Below are 26,563 nucleotides of genomic sequence, written 5' to 3'. Positions count from 1 at the left end.
CTCTAACTGCTTTAGCTTTTTGTCTTTTTGTCTGTGTTCACTGTAATCTCAACGAAACTTCCTGTGTCAGTAACTAAAATTTTCAGTAGTCTATTCTTGCTTTGTTTCAAACTATGTATATGTATGTATGTGTGTGTGTGTATATATATATTATATATATATATAATATATATATGTGTGTATAAATAGGTACTTTTATTACGATTTAGGTTGTTTTGTGTAAAAAGTCTAAGATTTCCAGTTTCAGCGTTATTTTTTTTCTTTCTGATGCTTAGTGTCCAGCTGGTGGTTAAAAACAATAAAAAACAGAAAACTGTTTTTCCTGTTCCTCCCCGTCTCCATCTCTTTTTTCTAGTTATTGTCTCTGTGTAAGAGATTAGCCAAGATCTAGTGGTGTAAAACAGCCATTTTAATTCACTTCCCATTTTGTGGGTAAGGACTTCCGGAGGGCTCAGCTGGGCGGTTTGCCCTGATGTCTGGCTTGGTTGCAGTTCTCTGAAGGCTCACTTGGCTGGCGTCCGTGATCACGAACTCACTTGATGCCGCTTGTCAGCCGGGAGCTTAGCTGGCTGAAACACTTGCTAGTGATCTCTTGAGCACGGTGGCCTCAGGGTATTAATAGTGGGCTTCTCTCAAACGGAGTGTCCAGGTAGCATTTTCTGACCCAGCCTCAGAAGTCACACATTGTCGTTTTCACTACATCCTTTTGGCAACAGGTGAGTCCTAAGGCTAGCCCAGATTCAAGAGTAGAGAATTAGACTCTGCCTATTGACGTGACAGTGGCGATGTCACATTGTCAAATAGTTTGCAGGGTCGGAAATTCTGTTGTGGGCATCTTTGGAAAATATCTGCTATGCTCATTAATACAATTTTAATTTAATTTTATTTATTTAATAATATTTAATTTTTAATATTTAATTTTAATATTTAATATTATTTATTTAATACAATTTTTTAATATAAAACTAATACAGGTTTTTAATGTATAAAGCAACTAATGCTATTAATCCTCCTCTTTTTTTTTTTTTTTTTTTTTTTTTTTTAGTTTATTTATTTATTTTGAGAGAGAGAGAGACCACATGCATGGGCGCACATGTGAGAGAAGGGCAAAGAAAGAATCCCAGGCAGGGTCCAGGCTCTGAGCTGTCAGCACAGAGCGCGACTCATGAACCGTGAAATCATGACCTGAGCTGAAGTCAGACACTTAACCGTCTGAGCCACCCAGGTGCCTCAACACCATTGAATCTCTTAACATATCAATTGTACCTTCATAATGTCTTTCAGGGGAATCCATACATGATTATCTCTTGCCTCGTAACCACCTTAGTTACGAATTCTGTAATTACATACTCAGCAAGATGGCACGTGTTTCTGCATGAATGTATGCTTTCCTTTTCCTTCTTGTTGTTTAGTGAATAAACATCATTGGTACAGGAAGGTGAGTTGAAATGAGGATATTCTTTCAAGGTTAATTTAAATGGGACTCCCAGATACTTTTATCTATGGTTGTCTCTGAGAGGTATTGATCCTAGGATATAGAGATAGCTTCATTTGTCCTTTTTCTTCCCTCACCAGAAATAATTTGGGCATGTAACTCAGTTTTTAAGTTGGCATGCAGCTCTGGAGTAGTGTTAACAGGAGGACAAAGTGCATATCTGAAACGGAGTGATTTCTAGGATGCCTTTGGGCACAGCCAGGAATTATTAAAAACAAATACTTGAGTATACAGCGCTGCAGTCTTGGGTAAAATGGCCAGCAGGCCTGCTGTTGCGCGTCAGGCCGGTGGCCAGAGGGTATTTGAAAATGGTGTTACAATGCTGCAGGGTTCAATAAACTGGGGTTAATGCGAGGTGTTACCATTTATGAACATGATGATGTGAAAGAGGCCATAAAGCTTCCTGAGAACCTGTATAATGACAGCTTGTTTTGCATTCAGAGAGCAGTGGACCTGACCATAAGGCTGCGTATCTTGCCTAAAGAGCAGTGGACAAAATACGAGCAGGAAAAATTTTACTTTGCACCATATCTGAAAGAAGTTATTTGGGAAAGAAAAGAGAAGAATGGGCAAAGAAATAATCGCAGAGTTTAAGTTGGTGGTTGTAGCTGCCCTGAAACATTTTTTAGGAGTTGGATAAACCAGGGGCACCTGGGTGGCTTAGTCGGTTAAGTGTCTGATTTCAGCTCAGGTCATGGTAGTTCGTGAGTTCGAGCCCCATGTCAGGCTCTGTGCTGACAGTTCGGAGCTTGGAGCCTGCTTCGGATTCTGAGTCTCCCTCTCTCTCTGACCCTCCCCTGCTCATGCTTTGTCCCTGTCTCTCAAGAATAAATAAAACATTAAAAAAAGTTAAAAAAAACCCAAAAAAGAAGTTGGGTAAACCTGAAGTGTACAATTCAGAATTATTTGAACTGCAAATGTACTACTTTATGTGAATGTCTATTTATTTAAAAAACATAAATTCTTATTTTATTTAAACTATAGATGTTTTTCTAGCTAAGATCTAAATCTTGTAGAGAAATGTGGGATAAATGTTACTGAGGGATTTCTATGTGTAATGAGTGTTATGAAGCCAGTGATTTAAATTCTTTGTTACTAAGTGGTCTCCTAACATTGCATATGAAATGTGCTTGGACTATTGAATTTTAGGCTTGTCTGGAGCAGGAAAGACCACAGTGAGCATGGCTCTGGAGGAGTACTTGGTTTGCCACGGTATCCCATGCTACACTTTGGATGGTGACAACATCCGTCAAGGCCTCAATAAAAATCTTGGCTTTAGTCCTGAAGACAGAGAAGAGAATGTTCGACGCATTGCAGAAGTTGCTAAGCTGTTTGCAGATGCTGGCTTAGTGTGCATCACAAGTTTTATATCCCCTTATACTCAGGTATGTAGCTTTTGTACCATTGCTGTTCTGACATCATCGAGTGAGATGGCCTCAGGCAAAACAAGTAATTGAAAAGCTCATGTATGCTTCGAAGCTAAATTCAAATTAAAATAATTAACCTACAACACTTTTGTGCTGGGACTTTCTGAGTAAATTCCATTTTAATAAAACCTGTTATGACTGCCCCTGCCTCCCAAAGTATAACCAAACTTGTTGACCTCAAGCCAGTGGCCACATTATTTCAAGCTTGACTTTTCAACTCAATAAATGTATAATGAATACTCAATGTGTGTCAGACACTCAGGGAAAGTCTTAAGTTTCTTAACATGTGCCTGACCATGGCTTCTTTGCTTACAGACAGAAGCACTCTCCTCTTTTATCACATTCCTCCTCTTATTTTAGCACTAATTCACTGTTTTGTAGTTCTCTTAAAAAAATCATGTCATTTCTCACGTGAGATTTTTGTTTCCCCACCTGGAAGGCACTCTTCTCCTTCGATCGATCCTTCTCTTCTCGCCATCAGTTGACTCCTGTTCGTGCTTTCAGGCTCAGGTTAGGCATCTCCTCCTCCTGAGTGCCTTCCCTTTCTCCCTCAGCCTTTGTGGGGTACCTGTCTTTGGTGCCCTTGTTATTGTGCCCTAACCCTTTGTTTTATTACAAATGCTAGTTCATTGGTTGGTGGTGGTAATAGTGGCAGCAGTCGTAGTGGTGGTGGTGGTGGTGGTGGTAGTGGTGGTAGTAATGAAAATAATAGCAGCTAACATTTATTAAACGCCAGCTGTATACCATGAATGAACTCACGTAGTTCTTATCACCAAATGAAGAAGGCAGAGATGAGGAAAAAGGTGTAAATTACCCAGGGTCACTGTACATGGTAGAGCAAGGCACCTAGACAATGTCATTGGAATCCATATACCTACTCACCACGCTTTATTGCCTCTAACCCCCACTGGTTCCTTGAAGGCTGAAACTACATCTTATTTATCTTTATAATCTTGATGCCAAGCCCAGCTTCTGGAATACAGTAGATATTTAGTGTTTGTTAAATGACAGCATAGTACAGATGTGAAAGAGCAGGTGAATTACCATGTGGTTAAAAGCAGGGACTTTGGAGCCAGAAACAATGGGTTGGAATCTCACCTCTGCCTGTTATGACCTTGGCCAGTTGAGTTGACCTTCCTAAGCTCAGATAATGCCTACCTCCCAGTGTTGTTCTGAGGATTAGGTAAATCATGCGTTCAAAGCTTTCAGCATGGTGCCTGGTGTGTACTAAGTATTGAGTAAATATAAATAATAGCACAATTCTAGTGTTGTATCATGAATTTGGATGGTTACATAGACTTTTTTTTTTAAAGCCAAAATAAAACATGAACTGTAAGAGTTACAGGTAAGTATCAGATGGAGTGTTAATTGTAAAGATTCACTTAACTGAACCATGGCAGGAGTCCTAAAGGGTCCTGTGAGGACTAAGTACTTTTCATTTGCCTGAAACATTGGGATCAGCATCAATACATCCGTTTAAAGTATACTGGATCATGAAGTGTGTAAGACAATGATAGTTGTTTGAGTTCTTGAATCCTTGATATAAACAGTTTCATCGTAATGTAACAACTGATATTCTTGCACATTCTGGAAATCTTTGCAACTCTTAGAAGAGGAGAAAGTAACGTGATTTGGAGAGCTGTCAGCTGGATTTCTAAAAGTATGTACTGATCTGCTTTTTGGCCCCCTTGTTTCCATAGTACGGAGCGAAATTTGTTGCTCTCACTTCTAAAAGCACAGAGAGTGAGGTTTGGACTGTGCTTAGGTCATGTCAAAATCTGTGATATTTGCATCAAACCATATGATACAGGATATGTGTATTATTCTATGTCACCATTGAACTTGGGCATCTTGGTTCTGAAAATAAACCTGATAGTTCCTCGCCAGTCTGGTGGGATCATAGAGATGTGAACAGTTACAATATGTTGAAGCAGGTGATTAGGTAAATGTATATGAGAGGTGCTGTGGAAGAATCGCAGAGGAGATGATGCCTGAAATGAGTGATGGAGGATGAATCAGAGCATACTATTGAGACCAGAGGGAGAAAGCTATTTTAACAGAGACATAGTACAGTGTTTGCAGCAGCATGGAAATGTGGGGGAGTCTGGTCTTTTGGGGAACTGTAGGTACTTTGTTACGACTGCCGTGCAGAGTGAATGTGAGGGGAGATGAAGCTAGAGCTATTCGCAGAGGTTCGATGATGAACCTTGACTGCTCAGGACTTTGCCCCATAGGGCAAAACTTGACAGTTTGAGATTGTTCTAAGGAACGCTGTCTCTGGGTTTGCATTTTAGTAAGGTCACCTTTGAAGCTTGGAATGAGCGTGGTCTGGAGATAGGAGACTGGTGAGGAGGCTTTCAGAGTGAATTCAAACAGCAACAATGGGAATGGAAAAGATGGGGCCTATTTGAGGGCTCTTAAGCCTGTAGCATCGGTAGGACTTGGTGCCTGCTTGATTGTTGAATTTGGGGTGAGCACGAATGATGGTTCTTTCTGAATAGAAGATGGTATGTTTGAGTTAGGAAATACAGGAGGGGAAGGGAGGAGATGACTATTTCATTTTAGGTGGGTTAGGTTTGAAATCCTAGTAGAGTAAGCAGGTCATTGGAAAATTGGTTCTCAGAAAAACTGTGTAGAATTGAGATAGATTTGGGAATCACTAACTTTGTTAATTAAAACCCAGTCGAAGTTGAGTATATATAGAGTATATAGAAGAGTTGTATAGAATGAGAAGAGAGTCGTGGACAGAAACTTGGAAATACATTCATATAAAAGGACAGTTGGGATCAGTTAAGGTCACACCTTAATCATTCTACCACATGCTGTGGTTATTATAGCTAATGAAAGATATATCAGAATAAGATCTATGATAGGTATATAGCAGGTATTCTGAGAAGCCAGAGGAAGCAAGGGCCCTCTGTCAGCCTGGGCATGCAGGTTGGGCTTCCTGGAGGATGTCAGCACAGAACTGTGCTATGAGGAGAACGTGCTTTAGCCAGAAGAGAAGGGTGGAGGGTTTTGAGCAGGGAGGGTGGCTAAGGCCTAAGGTCCAAACACCTGGTAACAGCCAGGTGTTAATTATTAATAGAATATCTAGTGTAAGACTGAGAAGGGTGGGGCCAGGTATAGAACACCTGATGCCTCTCCCTGAGAAGCCTGGGTTTTACCCTGATGGTGGTAGGGAATCTCTGAAAAGTTAGCGACATGGTTGAATTTGCATCCTCTGCTATTCTAGGGACAGTGTTAGGGTATGGCTTTGAGCAGATCAAAGCTAAAAGCCAGCAGACTGATTAAAAGCATGTTGTTGCAGTTGGCCAGGAATGAGGTTGAACTCGGGAGTAGGGAAGACGTGCAGACTGGGTTGGTGTAATAGAGGCAAAATCTGAAGGACTTAGTGGCAGAAGGCAGAGGGGGTGGGGTGTGGAACGAAGGGAAGGAACCAGAACAACTCTTGGGATTCTGGGTGAATAGTGCTGTCATCCGTGATTGGGCAGTATAGGCAGGGATGTCAGCTGGGGAGAAAAGAGGGTGGATGCCATTATGGACATACTAAGTTTGAGGTGCCCGTGAGATCTCCAGGTGGGTATATTTAGGAGGAGGTTGGAAAGGTGTGTTTACTTCCAGGAGAGAGGGTGGGCCTCAGGCTGAAGCATTAGTGTATATGTTGTAGTCGACACTGTGAAGGCTGCTGAGGAAAGTGCTCAAGGACTGACTTCATGTGAGCAGTGGGCTCCTAATGGGCTGTGGGCAACACCAGTGTCGAAGGGATGGGGAAGTAGGAGGAGCCATGGGAGCCTGCATAGGAATGATTAGGAAATAGCGTCACTGGAATATATAGAGTTAGTAGTGTGAACAGCAGCAGAAAGTCCTGTAATTCAAAGGCTGAAGAGTACTTATGATTAAGGGATTTTTGTGTGATTTGTTCACTTTTTTTTTTAATGTTGATGTATTTTGAAAGAGTATAAGCGTGTTCAAGAGTGGGGGAGGGGCAGAGAGAGGCTCTTAAGCAGGTTTCTGGCTGTCAGCGCAGAGCTGGATGCGGGGCTTGAACCCACAAACTGTGAGCTCATGACCTGAGCTGAAATCAAGAGTCAAATACTCAACCTACTGAGCCACCCAGACGCCCTAGTTCACTTTTTTTAAAAACGTTTATATGAGAGAGAGCGTGTGCGCACATGCACAAGAGAGCCCAAGCAGGGAAGGGGCAGAGAGAGAGGAGGAGGAGAAAGGTTCTGAAGCAGGCTCCCTGCTAACAGCAGCAAGCCGGATGTGGGGCTTGAACACCCAACTGTGAGATCATGACTTGAGCCGAAGTTGGACGCTCAACCGACTGTGCCACCCAGATGCCCCCGCAGTTCACTTGTTTTTAATGGATAAGTGACTTGTTGCCAGGGGAAAAAGCTGGCAGAGAAGGAAGAGGATTTCAGATGGAGGGGGGAAATGGATTGAGGAAGGTCCATTAGAGGGGTGGCTCTGGAATTCAAAGGGAGGAAGGAGTAGCAGGAGTGAGGGAGACAAAGGTTGCTGGGCATGTGGATACATTTATATGGCTGAGAGGAGATTGAGAGCATTCGTGCCTGCGGATCTTCGTTTTGAAATGCGGAAGAGGAGAGTAGTGACCGTGGAAGTAGGGGCCATAAGAAATGTGAATGGTAAAATGAGCTGTGTGGGCATAGAGTGGCGGGAGTTGCAGGGCTGGCTTTGGAAATGTTGGCACTGCTTGTGTCTAGCATATGAATGTGGAGTTGGCCTTGAGTATGGAAAGATGAGTGGATCTTAAGGGGGAAACAGTTTTAGCTTAGACAGAAAGAAGAGGTTGACTTAGGAAACCGTTCCGGAGGACAGGGCGGAGCAGTGAAGGTGATTACCAGAGAGTTGGGGGGTTCGAGGCAGGACAGAAAAGTAAAGTTTTGGGAGTGCTAGAGATGAGAAGTGGTCGCAGGACCTTGTATTTGGCAAGGGGATAAACCACCTTGAGGACTCTGAATGGACTCAGGCTCAGGCTAAGATTGACCATGTTATGAGAGGCCTGATGGCACCTGCATTCAGGCTGGGCTTTGACTGTGGTTCCCTGTAAAATTTAGGTGAAAGTTTTTACAGGGCATCTGTTGTTTTCCCTCCTGGAACTCCCCAATATCTTGGATTTTTAGAATATCAAATTTTAAAATCGTTATGAAGAAATAGTTTCTTGGGTTAAATTTTTTTTGTTTATATTTTAAAATATAAATTAAGTTTTGTCTAATATTTAGTTTTCCACTGCCTCAGCTGATAAAGCACTTTTACTCATCCTTGATCATTTATAGTACCTTTTTTTTAAAAGCTTTTTTTTTTCCACGTTTTTTATTTATTTTTGGGACAGAGAGAGACAGAGCATGAACGGGGTAGGGGCACAGAGAGAGGGAGACACAGAATCGGAAACAGGCTCCAGGCTCTGAGCCATCAGCCCAGAGCCTGATGCGGGGCTCGAACTCCCGGACCGCAAGATCGTGACCTGGCTGAAGTCGGACGCTTAACCGACTGCGCCACCCAGGCGCCCCTATAGTACCTTTGATTCGTATGAGCACCTTTTATTATGTTTCTCTACATCTTTTTTCTAAGGATCGCAACAATGCAAGGCAAATTCATGAGGGTGCAAGTTTACCGTTTTTTGAAGTATTTGTTGATGCTCCTCTGCATGTTTGTGAACAGAGGGATGTTAAAGGACTCTACAAAAAAGCACGGGCTGGAGAAATTAAAGGTAAGTTTCCCTTTGCTTGCATTTTTTTTAAGACTTTATTTTTAAATAATCTCTACACCCAGTGTGGGGTTCACATGCAACCCCGAGATCAAGGGCTGCATGTTCTACTGGCTGAGCCAGCCAGGTGCCCCTTTGCATACTTTATCTTGCCCTATCTGAGACTGATCATCTTTGCTAAGAGATTGGGAATATTCAAACAACTTGGAGCTCCTTGAGAAGAAAAAGTGGGTCTTAATACTATGCTCTTGTGTCTCTGAAGCCTACCAGCAGTACCTGGCACTGTGTGTAATACTCAGTGGGAATGGTTGGTCAGGTTGGAATCCTACTCCCAAGACAGAGTTTTAGAAGCTTGGGACTTCTGGGGCTGTTGGAAACCTACTTGGTATAATTAGGTGCATTAGACTGCATAGCAATTGCTAGCTGCTGCCACTTCTGCTTTTTGTTCTGGTGAAAATGAAGGAAATTCCATAGATCATGGGAATTGTAAACATTTTGAAAGCAAAACCAGTGCCTTGTTCTTATTTATATCATGGTGTGGAATGGTCCCTTACTCATTCGGTGTACATTTGTTGAATTAGGTTGAATTAATATATCTCTGATTCCATCAAAATGAAGATACCTTGATTTTAAAAATTTTTATGCTTTGCTCCTAAAGTTACAACTACGATGAACATTTGGACATAGGAGACATTTAGAACCTGTCTGATGTGACCTTTGATACCAATTATATTAATCTTCTAGGTATCATTTAACATTAGTTCTGTTCTATTATTGTTAACAACAGAGGACGTGCCAGGGATTGGTTACTCAGTGCTGTGTAGGGATCAATGATTCATGCAGGTAACTGCTGCCTTCCCAATAGGGAATATAATAGCCTGGGACTATCACAGGAGCTCTGTGAATTCAAGATTTTGTCACTCAGCTTCTGGTTCTGCATAGCAAAAGGTGGAACAGGAAGGACTATGCTGTTATTCTGGGCTCTTCTACATTTGGACCTGGGGATGCTTAACCAGTTGGGGCAAGTGTGGGGCAAGTTCCACCTGCTGTGGTGAAACCTGGTTCCTTAGGCAAGGCTGGCATTCAGTTATGCCACCAGAGAAACTCAGTTTCACCCATGAAGCCTGTGCTTTCTTGACTCAAAGAGAACAGGTTGCCTGACCTGAATAACTGACGACATTAGGAGGGAAACCAGTTCAGCTCTTCATCATCTGTGTCTGCCTGTCTCTGTCGATGGCCACTTTTCACTTCAGTTTCTCAAAATACAGATTTGGCAAAGAGAAGCAAAATGATGTGTCTGGGATCTTGAAATCTAAATCTTATTTTAATTTTAGTTGGCTTTGTTTTTGCAAGGATGGATTGGTGAGGGAGGTAGATTTGTCTCTGGCTGGAGTAAACTACTTTTGAACAGGGATAACATCTTGAATATTTTTGTATCATTAGAGTTACACACATAGTAAATGCTTATTGGATAGATTAGAAGATGGAGTGGAAATTGGATGTTCAACACACATTGATCAGTGCTACCTGTTTGCAAGCTGTGTGTTTGCTGCTGAGATGCAAAGATGAGTAAGACCACATGCAAAATACCTTGAGTTATTTGTAATTTGCATTCTATATTTGGGAGTGTGTTTGTAGTAGCTTAGTTTTCTCTGTGTTACTTATTTACTTTCTTGACTGTTTTCTGTCTATTCCTCTCGGTAGACATTAATAAAATGTTCCTTAGATTAAAATATATGTGTTAGAGTCCCCGATTGTAGAGTTGTATGTATGTACACATGTATGTATGTATTTATTTAGAGCCCCACGCGTGACTGGGGGAGAGGGGGAGAGAGAGAGAGAGAGAGAATCTCAACCTCCATGTTCGGCGTGGAGCCTGACATGGGGCTCCATCCTGTGACTCTGAGATCATGACCTGAGCTGAAATCAAGAGGTGGATGATCAACCAACCAAGCCACCCGGGCACCCCTGGAGTTGTTAGTATTTAAAAACCGTGTACTGGGGCGCCTGGGTGGCTCAGTCGGTTAAGCGTCCGACTTCGGCTCAGGTCACGATCTCACAGTTCGTGAGTTCGAGCCCCGAGTCGGGCTCTGTGCTGACAGCTCAGAGCCTGGAGCCTGTTTCAGATTCTGTCTCTCCCTCTCTCTGACCCTCCCCCGTTCATGCTCTGTCTCTCTCTGTCTCAAAAATAAATAAACGTTAAAAAAAAAAAATTAAAAACCGTTTACTCATTGTCAGAATGGTAAATGCTGTTTCAGAGCTGTGATGGTAAATGTTCAAGGACAGAAGAGATTGTATACATTCAGCAGACCTCAGGCTTTTAGAGGGCTTTTTGTGACACTATAACTATCCCTGTGTCAGCCATTCAAAATGATTTTCATGATTACTGCTCAAGTAGTTGTTATTTACTTAAATATAAATGTTTTGCTTAAGCATACATTTATTATAATCATTTATGGGATAAATTAGCTATAAAGAGAATTTCTGGGCTTTTAAAATAAGCCAAATCTTCTAACACAGTGGTTTTCAGGCTTTGCTGCACAATAGCATTATTTGAGTGAACTTTTAAAAATCCTGTGCCAAGGCCAAATCAGAATCTAATGCAGGTGGGACCTGGCGATTGCATTGTTTAGCTGCATTTGAGAATTAGAGCTTAAGAACTAGTGTTTTAACCAGAATTATTTTTCCCTAGCTATTCTATTGTGACTCACCACTAAATACTGTTAGGAATATTGGTAATGCAGAAATCTCTTCTTGGATTCAGTCTTCATGTGATGCTTAGAAACATGAAATAGAAGAAAACAAGTGGGCTGTAGACTTGTCTATTACATTTTAGAACTCTTTTGGTGACTACACCTCTTAATAGTAATTTATTTTATTTTATTTTGTTTTATTTTACTTTATTATATTTTATTTTAGTTATTTTTTTTTAAGGAGATAGAGGTTTATTGAATATGCCGCAGCGGGGTGGTTGGCATGGCAGCAGAGAAGAGGCTGTCAATAGTAATGATTTTAACTTTTTTTTTTTTTTAATGTTTATTTTTGTGTGAGAGAGAGAGCATGAATGGGGGAGGGGCAGAGAGAGAGGGAGACACAGAATCTGAAGCAGGCTCCAGGCTCTGAGCAGTCAGCACAGAACCTGACGCGAGGCTCAAACTCACGAGCTGTGAGATCATGACCTGAGCCGAAGTCAGATGCTCAACCGACTGAGCCACCCAGGTGCCCCAATAGTAATGATTTTAAAGTAATGTTTACCATTTTAACCCCAAGGTTGACCTAAGCACTTCAAGGCAGACAAGCCTTAAATGACTTCTGTAGGGGGTCATGTCAAGGGTGTAAGATAGGAACAACATATCTTCAGCTCAGCTAGCCCATTCTTGGGAATCATCCTGTATTCTTTCTCTTTGGCAATTACATGGTAACATATTTAAAGGGGAGATCTAAATAGTGGTTGACACATAAACTGATTATGTTTGATTGTAGAATGTATTTTGTGATGTGACAGGATTAGCTCCCTTAGTTACGTTTTGCTTAAGCTAATAGTGGTTACTTTGTCTTGAACACTTAATCCTGGTAGCAGAAGCAGCCTTCAGAGCTTCAGTTTGGCTGTAGATAATCCTTGTGAATATAATGAACAGTTTAACTTGGTGTCAGTGTTTGCATTGAGAGGAAAAAAAAAACCTCATCTAGTTTGGTTTATGACTAGGGTTTAAGTACTGTATTCTGTCTTCCTGTGGAGACATTGAGGTGCCCTGGACCACTTGGTATTTATTCCTATTTATTCATAGGCAGTTTGGGCATTTAGTTAAAAGAAAAAAGGTGACAGAAGAAGTTATAGTCAATCCTCATTATTTGAGGATTCCATATTTGCAAGTTTTCCTACCCGCTAAAATTTTTAACCCCCCACATGAGTACTCATGGTGCTTAGGCAGTCACTTGTGGACACACACAAAGTGGCAAAAATTTTAGTCCTCCCACCCGAGTACACGTTCCCAGCTGAAGTTGAACAAAGTGACACCCAGCCTTCCTGTTTTAGCTTTCGTACTGTAAAGAAGTGTCAAAAAGAATCTGGTGATGACTGAGCCTTGCAGGAAGCTGACCCCATGTTTCCCCTAGGGGCCAGTGGTTTCAGTAGTCACTCACTTAGTGTCCATGGCAACTTTGTTGAACTGTGAGTGAGAATTACCTGTACATGTTTAAAGGAGAAACAAAAGTTTAATCAGAAGTCTTCTCCCAAGGAAGAAGTTTCAATACTATAACCTTGTAACTCAGAAGGGTTAGTGTAAATATGAATTTCACCATAGCAGAGACTTGCACCAAAGAAACAAGCCTGTTTTAATTTCTACCCCCTTCAATGCTCTGGTACCTTTTGTAGGTTTCACTGGAATCGATTCTGAGTATGAAAAACCAGAGGCTCCAGAATTGGTGCTGAAAACAGACTCCTGTGATGTGAACGACTGTGTCCAGCAGGTTGTGGAACTTCTACAGGAACGGGTAAGGGAAGGTCAAAGAGAGAATCATCAGAATAAATAATATTCATCTCGTGATCTTCCCCCACCAAAAACAAAACAAAACAAAAAAAACAGGTGATGCTAATATGTAGTATATGGTGCTGACAGTTTTCTGAGAGTGTACGTCCCTGTGTTAGGTGTTGTGGGGGCCCCAGTGTATACAGTATGAAATACGTTGGTCAACGTGAACCATAGGAGGCTTGGGAGCCAAAAAATCTTTTATTTTACCAGTAGTTTTACCACACAAATACCTAATAGAGAATATTCAGCCTTGATTATTTAGCTCTACAACTTGGTATTATTGTATTTTTTTTTTATTTAATGTTTATTCGTTTTTGAGAGACAGAGACAACGTGTGAGTGGGGGAGGGGCAGAGAGAGGGAGGCACAGAATCCGAAGCAGGCTCTAGGCTCTGAGCTATCAGCACAGAGCCTGATGTGGGGCTCGAACCCACAAACCATGAGATCATGACCTGAGCTGAAGTTGGATGCACAACTGACTGAGCCACTCAGGCGCCCCGACATTTTTGTGCATAATGCAGGTAACTTTTCCTAGACATTTAGAGAGTACCCAGATCTTAGCCTGTGCAACATGATGATATCCTTATGGTTGAGTTTTAGGAAGGGAAAGGTTCCAGGACATAAAGATCTTTCTTTGGTTCCGGAGCATGTAGAAGCATAAAGAGGCTGGCTATTTTCCCAAGGACTCAAGCCATTTATTAGATACATGATTCTCTCAGAGTTTAGTGCAGTCTCCATAATTAGAAATTCTTTTTTTTTAATTCTTTTTTTTGTAATTCTTTTTTAATTTTAATTTATTTGAGAGAGACAGAGACAGAGTGAGCGGGGGAGGGAAAGACAGAGAGAGAGAGGGGATCCCAAACAGGTTCTGCGCTGCCAGAGCAGAGCCCGATGGTGGGCTTGAACCCATGAAATGGTAAGATCATGACCTGAGTTGAAACTAAGAGTCAGATGCTCAACTGACTGAGCCAACCAGGTGCCCCCTAGAAATTCTTTTTCTTTCTTTCCCTGCTCCTTTCTTCACATTTCCATGGGCCCAGTGGAGGGTCATGCACTTAACTCAGGGAGGACCTGGCCTTTGGGTGGGCGTCAGTTGTTACTCTTTCTCCTAGTCACGGTGTCCCCACCTTTGCTGCCTAGTGCTGTGCAGGAACTCCTGTTTAGTGGTACACAGACAACAATGCATCATTGTGCTCCATTCTGTTTTAACTGTGGCCTGGGGCATCTGAACCCCCTCTTGATGTTTCAGATCTTATTACCATAATCCTCTGTCATCTAGTATTTCTTACTGGATGCATTAGACATCAATTTAAGAACATTACCTGTGTCTGGATATATTATAGATGTTTGGCCTTAGAATTGTTTTCACATTATAAAATATCTGCCAGATAATTTACCTGGAACTCCCGAATGTATTTCCCTAAACGTTTTCGCCAAATGAGTAGAAATAATGTGAATGTGTAATGGCACTGCTCCGATGTGTTTCTCCGTATGTATTGGCGTACAGTCTGCAGGCTCACGAGACCCCATCCTGGGAGGTTTTCTGTGCTTCGTCTTTCTGCTGTCTGGGTTTCCTGTTAATTGGCTTCTGAGCTCTGCTGCTGGTCCTGCTGCTGTGCCTCTGGCTTCCCTCCTCATTATCCATTCTTTCATCGTCAGCAGTCAGACGTCTGTCAGAAGCTCACTACTTATTTTGTCACAGTCCTGAGCACTGGCAATACAAAGATTAATCAGCCATGTCTCTGTCCTTGAGGGATTTACACTGTCGGTGATGGAAGTGGGGATAAGAGGGTGCAGCTGCTAGAGATGTGTTAGAAACATGGTTTCAGTGTGCACAGAGCATTCTGGGAGGCACAGAAGAATGAGTTTGGAAAGGCTTTATTCCAGATCTTTCTCACCTGTTCATTTTTAAAAGATTTTTTTGGGTGCCTGGGTGGCTCAGTTGGTTGAGCACCCAACTTCGGCTCAGGTCATGGTCTCATGGTTTGTGAACTTGAGCCCTTCATCGGGCTCACTGCTGTCAGCACAGAGCCTGCTTCGGATCCTCTGTCTCCTTCCCCCTCTGCCTCTCTCTCTCCTGCTCATGCTCTCTCTCTCAAAAATAAACATTAAAAAAAATAAAAGATATTTTCACTGGGCATAGTATTCTGAGTTGACGGGTTTTGTCCCTTTTAGTTCTTTAAAGATGATGTTCTATGTTCTGTGGTCCTCTGCATTGCTTCTGATGAGAAGTTCATTTCTTGGCTCCTCTCCTTGTAATGTTTCCTTTTATTTCCGCCTGAATTCAAGATTTTCTCTTACTCCTTCGTTTTTAGCAGTTTGAGTATGGTGTGTCTGGGTCTTTCAGCAGTTTTAGGTTTTTTTTCTTTCAGTTTAGAGTTCTTTGACTTGTTCTTTTATTACTTTCTGAAAACTCTTTTTGGCCACTATCTCTTCAAATATTTCTTTTGCCCTTTTCTTTCTCTTTTTCCTGGGATTCCAGTTAGACATATGTTAGGCAATGTAATACTGTCCCACAGTGTTTATGTGCTCTGTGCTTTCATTCTTTTTATGTTAATTTGTCAGCTTTAATAATTTTTACTCTCTTATTTTCAAGTTTAGTCATTCCTCTGTTGTATCCAGTATATTGACACTTAGAATTATTAAACTTCGATAATCATTACAGAAATTATATCATAATTTGGCTCTTTTTTAATTTTTTTATTTTAGAGAGAGCAAACGAGTGGGGGAGAGGAGCAGAGGGAGACAGAGAATCTTAAGCAGGCTCTATGCTCAGCACAGAGCAGAGCTTGATCCCGTGAACTGTGAGATCATGACCTGAGCTGAAATCAAGCATCAGATGCTTAACAGACAGAGCCACTGAGGTGTCCCTCTAGTCAGTGATTCTGAATTGTTTTATAGAACCTCAGGGAAATACACAGTGATACTCTCATATATAATGTAGGGGGCTCATGAATCTCTGAAGCCATTTTAGGGACTCCAGTTAAAACCAGGTAGTTCAGATACTTATATGGGGCTATTAAACTTAGCGTGTGATGGATGCTGTGTCATCTCCCTTCTGTCTTTACTTTCATTCCTAACCACTTCTTTGAGGCCCTACATAGAATAGCATCCTTTGGGTTTGACCCTTCACCTACATAGAGGCTTTTTTTTTTTTTTCTTTTTCTATAGTGAGGGGGTGATTTTGTTGTTTTTTAAAACTATTTTGAGAAAATTTTACAACTTTTCTGTAAATGTAAAAGAGTACAGAGAGTTCCTTATATCCTTCACCCAGCTTCCTATTGTTTTAATACCTTACATGACTATAGAACATTTCTCAAAACTAAGAAATTGACCCTGGTAAGATACTGTAAACTACATGACAAAGTTACTTGTATTTCACAGGTTTTTCCACTAAGGTCCTGTCCTGTACTAGGATTTGATCCAGGATCTCACCCTGTGTTTAGTGTTAAATTGGGTTTTAACCATGATTCTGTGAAATGAAAACACAGACTTCAGGTAGTGCCTGTCATGCCCAGGACTTTTGCAGTTCCCCCGTCCCCAGTAGTTAAAAATTGAGGGTAAACTGCCCCTGTATGATTTTCAGCTTGTACTACCTGATATTTCCTTAACTGGTCATCCCATCTCCAGTTTGATATGCCTTTTAAAGATTAAAAAAATTTTTTTTTCTAATGTTTATTTTTGAGAGAGAGAGAGTGAGCTTGTGTGAGTGGGGTAGGGGCGGAGAGAGGGCGACAGAGGATCCGAAGCAGGCTCTGAACAGACAGTAGGGAGCCTGATGCGGGTCTTGAACTCATGAACTGCGAGATCATGACCTGAGCTGAAGTCAGACACCCAACCAACTGAGCCACCCAGGCGCCCCTGATATGCCTTCTCTTCCATCCTGTATCGTTCACAGAGTCATCTTTCTAAAGTGTAGTCTAGGTTTTGTTTTGTTTTGTTTTTTTTATTCTAAAGAATTTACTGATTTTCCCATGGTTTATAGAATTAAGGTGATCTGTGTTCAAGGTTCTCCACAGTTTGGTTCCAAGCTACGTATTTTCTTATTATTGTCCTTATGTATTTATTCTGCCACAGTATTATTACTATTTTTTTTCTTGGTGCTGTTGCTTGCTTTAGTGTCTGTGGCTTTAATTAAAGCCTTGCTTCCAATGTGTTTGCCCCTAATCAATAATTATGCTAATTGTTCTTCTTTATAGATGGAAGTTAGTCTATGTTGTACCTGCTAGACAGTCGATGATTGGACAGTTTCATTCTGTCTAGATAAAAAAACTAACATTTACTGAGTATCTAAGGGTCATATGTGTGGGACTTTGTGTCTTTTATTTATTAATATATTTAAATGTTTATATTAGTGCACACACGCTTTCATGCAGGGGAGGGGCAGAGAGAGAGGGGACAGAGGATCTGAAGCGGGCTTTGTGCTGACAGCAGAGAGCCCTATTTGGGGCTGTAACTCACGAACCATGAGATCATGACCTGAGCTGAAGTCAGAAGCTTGACCTACTGAGCCACCCAGGCACCCTGCTTTGTATCTTTTAAAATATTTGTTTTGATTGCTAGAATCTGGGTGGAAGTGACCTTTCTCCTAGTTTAGCTTTCAGCTACTTCTCACTTGACTGTGATGTGACAGTTTCCCAAGTGGTCTTTGTGCTGAGTATTTTGTGTAAGTACTCTGGTTTTATTCAATACAGTAAACCCCTGAGGTGTTTTAGAGATACTAAGTAATTCGCTTATGGACATATTGTATTTTATACCTAGGATTCTGGGTGTATGAATTCCTAGGATTCATTTCCATTTGCCTCTGGCTTTTACTTTCAACAGTGTTCTCATCATACCTACAGTGCAGTGTAATTAAATCTATAACCAGAAAAGTGTTCTGGTTATATTAGTTTAAAATGGGGAAATTTTCTCTTGAAAAATTATTTATTTGTTATTTTTTAGAGAGAGAAGGGAGTATGCAAGTATGCAAGAAGGGAGGGGCCAAGGATGGGGAGGGGAGAGAGGGAGGGGAGAGAGAGAGAGAGAGGGAGAGAGAGAATCCCAAGCAGGCTCCATGCTCAGTGCAGGGCTCGATGCAGGGCTTGATCCCATGACCCTGGGATCATGACCTGAGCTGAAATCAAAAGTCAGATGCCCAACTGACTGAGCCACCCAGGTGCCCCATGAAAAAATTTTTATTTTTATCCTAAAGCTCAGTGGTGACAGAAGAAATGCAAATGGCTTCTTAATGCAATTGCTTTCTTTTGGTATCACCCTCATTTGGGGAAAAGATAGGACTTCACTTCTCATTAAAAGTATGTATTTCTGTGTTTTACTTGGTTGAACCTGTTAATTTAAAATTTTTTTAATGTTTGTTTCTTTTTGAGAGACAGAGAGCACACATGGGGGAGGGACAGAGAGAGGGAGAGAAAGTATCGCAAGCAGGCTCTGCACTGTCCTTCCATATGGGGCTTGAACTCACAAACCACAAGATCATGACCTGACCTGAAATCAAGAGTCGGATGCTTAACCGATGGAGCCACCCAGGCACCCGGATCCTGTTAGTTAATTTAACATCTACTTAGTGTCTTACATAGTATGTACTGTTGTAAAGCATTGTATTAAACGGTAAAAATTCTGCCTCATGGATCTTAATTTTTGGTTTTAATTACCATTATTTATAGTTGTAGACTAGAACGTATAAATTCATTTTTTCTTTTATTAGCATGATGTAGAATTTATGAATGTAGTTGAGGGAAGAAATACACACCCGTACATGACTACTTCTGTTCTGACATTTATTCTCCTTTGATTGTTTCCCCCCCCCCCCCCCCCCACAAAGTTGAACCTCAGACGAACATTAGGGCACATGGGTAAACCAGTAAGCACCTGACGTTCAGCTTGGAGTTAATAGTTGGTGATGCAAGGAGTCCATTTGCCTGCTGCACCCTGATGGCAAGGGAACTCCGTGTGGTCTGCACCTTCCGAAGCGGATCCTCCCTGGTGGTCCAGGTGGCACATGCAGCACAACCTCATTGTCATCACAGAGGCATTTGTGGGGTTTTCCAGAGGTGGCTCATGGGAGGTCAGGGTAGAACTGGTTGCACAAATCTAGACTGGGAAGTGAAGGGGATGACAATGTCGAGTGCCGTGCTGAGAGCAAGGAGTGAGGATATGAAGTTAGAGGTTGTGCACTAACCAGCATTATTCGTATGAATAGAATTGTGTGCACTAGAAGGGAAAGTGGCAGGCAAAGATAGAAGTCCAAGAGAATTCCCACATAGGCAAGGCCTTCAGTAGTTGTTCTGGTAGCATTAATACACTTGATGTTGGGGGCGCCTGGGTGGCTCAGTCATTTAAGCATCTGACTCTTGGTTTTGGCTAAGGTCATGATCTCACAGTTCTTGGGTTCGAGCTCCTGCATTGGCTTTGAGCTGGCAGCATGGAGCCTACTTGGGATTCTCTCTCTCCCCTTCTCTCTGTTCCTCCCCTGACTCATGCTGTCTCTTCCTTTCTCAAAATAAATAAAATTAAAAAAAATACATGTAATGTTATATCAAAACTCTGAGAAGTAAGTTATAATTATCCTCATTTTACTGATGCGGAAACAAGTCAGAGAAGTGAAGCTGTTTGTCCCAGGACGGGGGCGGGGCGGGGGGGGGGGGGGTAGAGTCAGATTTGAACACGGTGTGTTGGATTCTGCGATCCAAGAGCCCATTCTTCTCCCAACTGCCTTGCCTTTTATCTAGATTCTTTCCATTTCTCGTTTGTGTCTGAAGTATCAGTCTTTTCTGTGGGTCTTTTTCACATTCCTTGACCATTTTTTTTTTCCTAAGCATAGTTGGGAATGAGAACTTGAGAGTATTGGGTCTTAGAAGGAGTTCGTATTTTTTAGCCTACTTTCAGAGTACTTCAGAGCAGATCAGAGGCAGCACTGTCTGAATTGGAAGGAATGTTGACCTTGTTAAGACGTAAATTGCTTGTGCCTGTCTCTGATTAGTGTGAAATGTGTATTCTATGTAGTGTGAAATAACAAGTGATTGTCAGTTACCTAATTTAACTTGCAAAGCTGGGGCACATCGTGCCAGATGAATTACAATTTACTTATGTCCTGACACCTAAATCTAAATAGTAAATGAGTGGCTTGGGTTATTAAGCCATAGAAGAAAATCTTATTTCTAAAATAATAAAGCTAAGTACATTTTGTTTCTTTTTCGGGTTCCTCAGTTTGTTAGATTTTTGAGGTTGGTTTGTCTTATTCTCTTACCAACTAATTGTGGAATTCTCTGCCACCAACTGGGTGTCTAGCAATTCAATTCTGTTCTCACACTAACTGTCCAGAGTTAGTTTGGACACTGCAGGTGAAGGGCTCCGTCTCACAAGACTGCCTTCACTTCAGATGCCAGCTGCAAATAGACACCTACATTTCTGCCTGACTGACTGTACATTCAGGGGTTACCCAGACCCCCTATCCCCTGGTTGAATAATTCAGCTCACAGAACTTAGGAAAGCACTTTACTTACCATTACCAGTTTATTATAAAGGATACAACTGAGGAAGAGCCAAATGGAAGAGATGTATAGGGCAGGGTATGGGGCAGGGAGAGCCGTGGTGCTTCCATGCCCTTTGTGGGCATGTTGTCACCAACTCAGAACCTCCCTGAATCTAACCGTTAGGGCTTTTATGGAGGTTCCATCACATAGCCGTGATTAAGTCTTTGGCCACTGGTGACTGAACTCAGTTTCCGGCCTCTTCCCCAGCCCAGAGTTCTGGGGACAGAATTGAAAGTTCCAACGCTCTAAGTATGGTGTGGTCTTTTTTGAGGACCCCCTTAGCCTGGAATCATCACATTATCATATCAAACACACTTTCCAGTTAGGAGATTCCATGAATTTTAAGGACTCTGTGCCAGGAACCAGGGACAAAAACCAAATATATAGTTCCCATTGTAATATATGGCAGACTTTTTTTTTTTTAATGTTTATTTTTTGAGAGAAGGGGGAGACAGCATGAGTGGGGGAGGTGCAGAGAGAGAGAGAGAGAGAGAGAGAGAGAGAGAGAGACAGGGAATCTAAAGCAGGTTTCAGGCTCTGAACTGTCAGCACAGAGCTCGACACGGGGCTTGAACTCACAGACTGTGAGATCATGACCATGACCTGAGCCAAAGTCGGATGCTCAACTGACTGAGCCACCCAGGTGCCCCCATGGCAGACTTTTTATTGGAGCAGAGAGGGATAGCATGGTTGCGGCTTTCTAGATGATCCAGCTGTTTGAGAAGTGCTGTCTCCATGATAGCTAGCAAAGGAATTTTTCTATCTGATGCTTGGTAATGCTTTGGAGAGACTTCCCGAAATGAATTCTACCAGGTATTATTTCTTTAACGTTCTTTGAGATATGGCACTGGTTTCGCTGTCCAAGAAAAATTTGTTTTTAATGTTCTGTACAAGGGCTATTTTAGGATGATGGGTATTTTGATCAGCATAATGTTGTATATTCTCAGTCATCCCTGGATTGTCTTATTTCTCTTTCTGTCTGGTCTTTGTACTATAATTGGAATAAGGAAATGTGTTCGTTTATATAAATACTTCATTTCTCAAGTGTTTGGTCAGAGCATCTTTATTTTCTTAATGTGCTTCTGTTGGTGTATCTTCACATTTTATTCAAGAAAGTAGAAGGCACTGAAAAATGCTGAGGATTTTGGATTTAAGTTTTTTCCCCAAACCCTTGAATGGTCACTAGATGGCCTGCTGGGATTGCATTTAACTTGGTGTGTTATGACATAAGGAAGTAGGATTCTTGCTGCTGGTTTTAATCTAAAGTGATATTTTAAATACTGTTTTTAAATCTGCTAGGAACTCTAGATTTACTAGTGCTATAAATTATTTAAAGGTTTGTCTTTTTATGAAATGGTGGTTTAGTGCTCTAAATGGATTTTATACTGCACATAAAAACCTGACTTCACAGCTCAGTTTTAAAGTGTTGCCAGAATGTCGTTTGGTGTTCATGCTTTGGATGCATGTAGTTTAGATAATAGAAATTTAATAGTTACATAAAATATGAATGAGCTGTAGTGTTCAAATCTGTTGAGCAGATTTGGCTGAAGAAAAAAGTGCAGAAAATACTTAAAGGCAAAACTTAGAATGTGGAATCACAATGTTTATTAACGTGTTCACAGTTCTTTAGGAAGATTAAAAAGAGAAGGCAAGATTACTACTATTTTCAGGTAGTGAATGTTCTGTCTGCCAGTTTCCAGATAAAAGCAAACAATTGTTCTTTTGAACAAAGATTACAGATACAGTGTGTTAGCTCTTAGATTGTGTTTAGTCAAGCAAAAAAAAACCAAAAAACAAAAAACAACCACTTTTGAATACCCATGTAACAGTTTAGAATTAAGTTAATATTTAAACATTCATAATATTTCAATATTTCTAGATCTAGGTGATTCCTGGTAGCATGTGAATTAATGACCCCCTACTGAAGAGCTCCCCCTGTATTCCCTTTATCCTTAAAAGCTGGGTGACTGTGGTGCTCTTAAGATTGGACGCGAGGGGTTTAGGTATATAAACTCTTGCTCGTGGCCTGGCTTGTGGTCTATTTTTGTTTTAGAGGAAATTCCCTGCAATAAAAAGTTTTCTGTGTACGAGGCGAAGAAGAACACATTGTTTCCTAACAGCTGACTGTGTTTCTGGAAATCCTAATGAATCCCAAATAGAATGGATAGCTCATGTGGCTGGGACTTCACGTTATGTTGTCCAGATATCTTGTCTCACTTTGAGGTGGTTTTGCTCCTTTTAGATGTTTGGCAGTGGTTTTGGAAACTGAAAAGATTTGTCAGTAGAATGTGCTAGAAACTGGCTGTGTCTACATTTCAAAAATTCTTTTTGTATTCCTCGTAGAGTGTTCTCTTCTCTCTACACATAGAATCTATATAGAACTTGCATTCTTTGAGCAAATGTTCCATGTTTCTTTTGATTCGTGCTGTTATGTTTGTGCTGATTCAAAAAATATTCACTTGATGTATTTTTTTTTTTTTTATTTTGGAAGGGAAAAACGGTAGCAACCTCTTGAATTTTTTTTGACTTTAGTTAAGCATTGGAAGAATTTTGTACTTAAGTTGGGAGGCTAAATTCATTTAAAAATATTGCTGGACGTGAATTTTGAAAAGGAAACAGTTATGGGTAATGCTTGTAATGAAAAAAATGATTTTGATTCAAAATTAAAAAAAATTCCCCTTTCTTGAAAGGAAAGTGATTATTATAGCCTCCATGTCCATGCATATAATGTAGCAAGTTACTAAAAATGTATTCATCCCAAATGTGCTCATGGCTGCATGAGTACACAAAACATTAAAAAAATAATTTGAGCTCATAGTATTGATACTACTCTTTGATGTTCAAACAAGTTCCTTGGAGACACTTAGATTTTCTCACAAATTATTTGTATATTTGTTCTCTTAACCTAGGGTGTGGTTGGAAGGAAGACGTGATACATAGAAATATTTGTTCTCAATTCTTACTTTGAGCGTCTCTTCAGCGGGAGTGAGTTCACATTCCCCAGTGTCCAGTGTGGTTCTGGAGAGGGGTGTTTCCAGGGTGGAAGCAAGGTGCGTGCACCCAGCCACGTGCCTGGAGCATCATGGTGGACAGTGCGTGCCGCTGCTGTTTGTCACTGTTTGTGAGCCGAATCTAGTGATGCCGGCCTTGGGAACCAGCTCAGCACGCCCTGTTGCATCCAACAAGGGTAAAAAACATTAGTCTGTTGGATGCTGTCCTCTGGCCCTCCAAAACTGGACAGTTTTCAGTGGTAAATGCGGTGGCAGAGCAGAATAGTCAACGCCTACAATGTAAAAAAGATCTCCCACTCTTACAATAATGTAACTTTCAGAAATGGCAAAGAAAACTTTATGTAGAGTTGTTTGTGTCCGTGAAATTCTTCTCTTCCCTGGGTTCCCTATGTCAGTTGTTGCCCGACTGTGGATTCTGGGTTTTGAAAAAAGTTGGTTGAAAATCCCTCACTTAACCTTCATGGAAGTGATGAGGACTAATTGAAATGTTGAGTAATTTTAGTTTTTGTCCAGAACTTTATCAACTTGTGAAGATCACATGCAGACCAGAATTCCTGGGAAATTATGAACTAAGAAGATAAACTAAGAACAATTTGTGTGACAGAATGTCTCATAACTTAGTTTTCATGAGAGAGACAGTAAAGGTTTGTTGTTGTTGGTTTTTTTTGGGGGAGGGGGGATAATATTTGGACCTTAGTTGGAATCCCAGTTGTAATATTTATCAATTAACTACATAAAATACCTAATTTCTGTGGCTTCAGTACCCTTGTCTGTTCAATGAGAATTACCATACCTGTCTTAGAATTGTACCGAGGAGTCTATATGAGTTAGTATATGCAGAGTGCTTAGAGCAGCTCCTGGAACGTAGCAAGCACATTATATTTATTGAGTATTTTTTGTGTGTTAAGTGCATTGGCAGATAGTATGGCAGGGACTGGGGGCCAGTTATTAACCTCTTCTGAGCCTCAATTTCCAAATCTGTTAAAGGAGAATGTTTCTATCTTCATAGGTAGGATTGCATGAAGATTAAGTGGATTCATTCATATGCCCTTAGGACAATGCTGGAATGGTAGTGGGCATTAATGTTAGTCCCTGTACTTCAGGTATTTTATTTTTATTTTTATTAAAAACATTTTTTTAATGTTTGTTTATTTTGGGGAGAGAGAGACGGAGACACAGAATCCGAAGCAGGCTCCAGGCTCTGGGCTGTCAGCACAGAGCCTGATGCGGGTGGGGCTCAAACTCACAGACCGAGAGATCATTGACCGAAGTCGGATGCTTAACCGCCTGAGCCACCCAGGCGCCACTGCACTTCAGAGATTTAAAATTACTGAATTTCACAACAGGCCTGTACCATATATGCATATATATCTATTTTAAACAGTTGAGGAGGAGACAGGTTCACAGATGCTAACATCTTTGGTTTTGAAGACACTGTGTCTCTAATGTTTCTGGTTTTAAGTCTGTTTTGTGAACTTTTATCATGGTCTTCCTGTTAATGAATGCCTGACTTTTTGTGTAATGTCATTTTAGCATTTGTTCCTAGTGTGGAGGATTTCTGGTCTTTATCTTGCAGCTGGAAAAATGGGTGTGTCTCAAGACCTCTGAGAGCTTTTGCATTTCTAAGAAGCTAATTGAACATGGTAGGGTGTGTGCAGTTCTCCTAATGCATGTCATGTTGTTTGTGCAGGAAAAGTTGATCCTGAATTTTTATTTTCTAGTTGATGAAATAATAGGTTTTGTACAGACTCCTGAAACTACCAGTGCCCTGTAATGGGAAGGGAATATACGAAAATGACAATGATAACTGTATGTGGGGTGATTTGTTTTCTCAATTCCAAATTCTCTTTACTGCTCTTTTATAATTTAAAATAAATATACTAACAGTAATTCCTGGAATTAGAATGCACAGAATGGACGACCATAAGTTATTTCTTTTGCTAGATTATAAGAAGAGTCATCTTTCATTCGGTTTTATTGAGATATAATTGACATACCAGAAAAACAAGAGACTTTGCTATATGTGATTTCCTCTTCAGGTACACAGTGAAATCAAGTATTATATATAAATTGTGAATGTATACTTACCACTTAGACTCCAATGGCAGACTTTAAGATATGCCCTCTTTTGCTTGGCATCATTAGAAATAATTTGCCTTGGGGCACCTGGGTGGCTGAGTCGGTTGAATGTCCAACTCTTGATTTTGGCTCAGGTTATGATCTCACAGTTCATGAGTTTGAGCCCCACATTGGGCTCTGTGCTGACAGAGCCTGCTTGGGATTTTCTTCCTCCCTTTCTTTCTGCCCCTTCCCCTCTCACCTGTTCTCTCTCTCTCAAAATAAACAAACAAACAAACAATCTGCCTCATTAATACAGGTTGTATAGTATTGAAACCTACAAAGAGAAGAGAAAATAGAGGCAGGTGGTGGAAGCTGTCATTCTTCCTTCACTGTTGTCTTTTTTTTTTTTTTTCAACGTTTATTTATTTTTTTTGGGACAGAGAGAGACAGAGCATGAACGGGGGAGGGGCAGAGAGAGAGGGAGACACAGAATCGGAAACAGGCTCCAGGCTCTGAGCCATCAGCCCAGAGCCCGACGCGGGGCTCGAACTCACAGACCACGAGATCGTGACCTGGCTGATGTCGGACGCTTAACCGACTGCGCCACCCAGGCGCCCCTTCACTGTTGTCTTTAATGTCCTCACGTAGTATTAGCCATGTAAACACAATGAATAGCCTGCAGCTGTGGATGCCTGCTGGCTGCTTCATTGCAGAAGGCCTGGAAGGTATATGAAGTGCCCTGGGCTGTGTGCATGGTTTATGTTTTACA

General features: G+C 41.1%; 1 protein-coding gene and 1 pseudogene across 1 annotated transcript in view; both read left to right on the top strand.

Annotated features, from left to right (window-relative positions):
* PAPSS1 (3'-phosphoadenosine 5'-phosphosulfate synthase 1) overlaps positions 1-26,563 on the top strand; it is a 103,894-nt gene that overhangs the window by 18,337 nt on the left and 58,994 nt on the right. The window contains exons 3-5 of the mRNA XM_047091792.1: positions 2,645-2,880; positions 8,521-8,659; positions 13,032-13,150. Of these exons, the coding sequence (XP_046947748.1) occupies positions 2,645-2,880; positions 8,521-8,659; positions 13,032-13,150 (494 nt within the window). The remainder of the gene's footprint in view (positions 1-2,644; positions 2,881-8,520; positions 8,660-13,031; positions 13,151-26,563) is intronic.
* LOC124520735 (cytochrome b-c1 complex subunit 7-like) lies at positions 1,758-2,076 on the top strand (annotated as a pseudogene).

Source organism: Lynx rufus, unplaced genomic scaffold, assembly GCF_022079265.1.
Source record: "Lynx rufus isolate CCGP_SWC_20201006 ecotype Redwood Valley unplaced genomic scaffold, mLynRuf1.p SCAF_3, whole genome shotgun sequence".
Lineage (NCBI taxonomy): Eukaryota > Metazoa > Chordata > Mammalia > Carnivora > Felidae > Lynx > Lynx rufus.
This window is presented reverse-complemented; position numbering and strand designations above follow the sequence as displayed.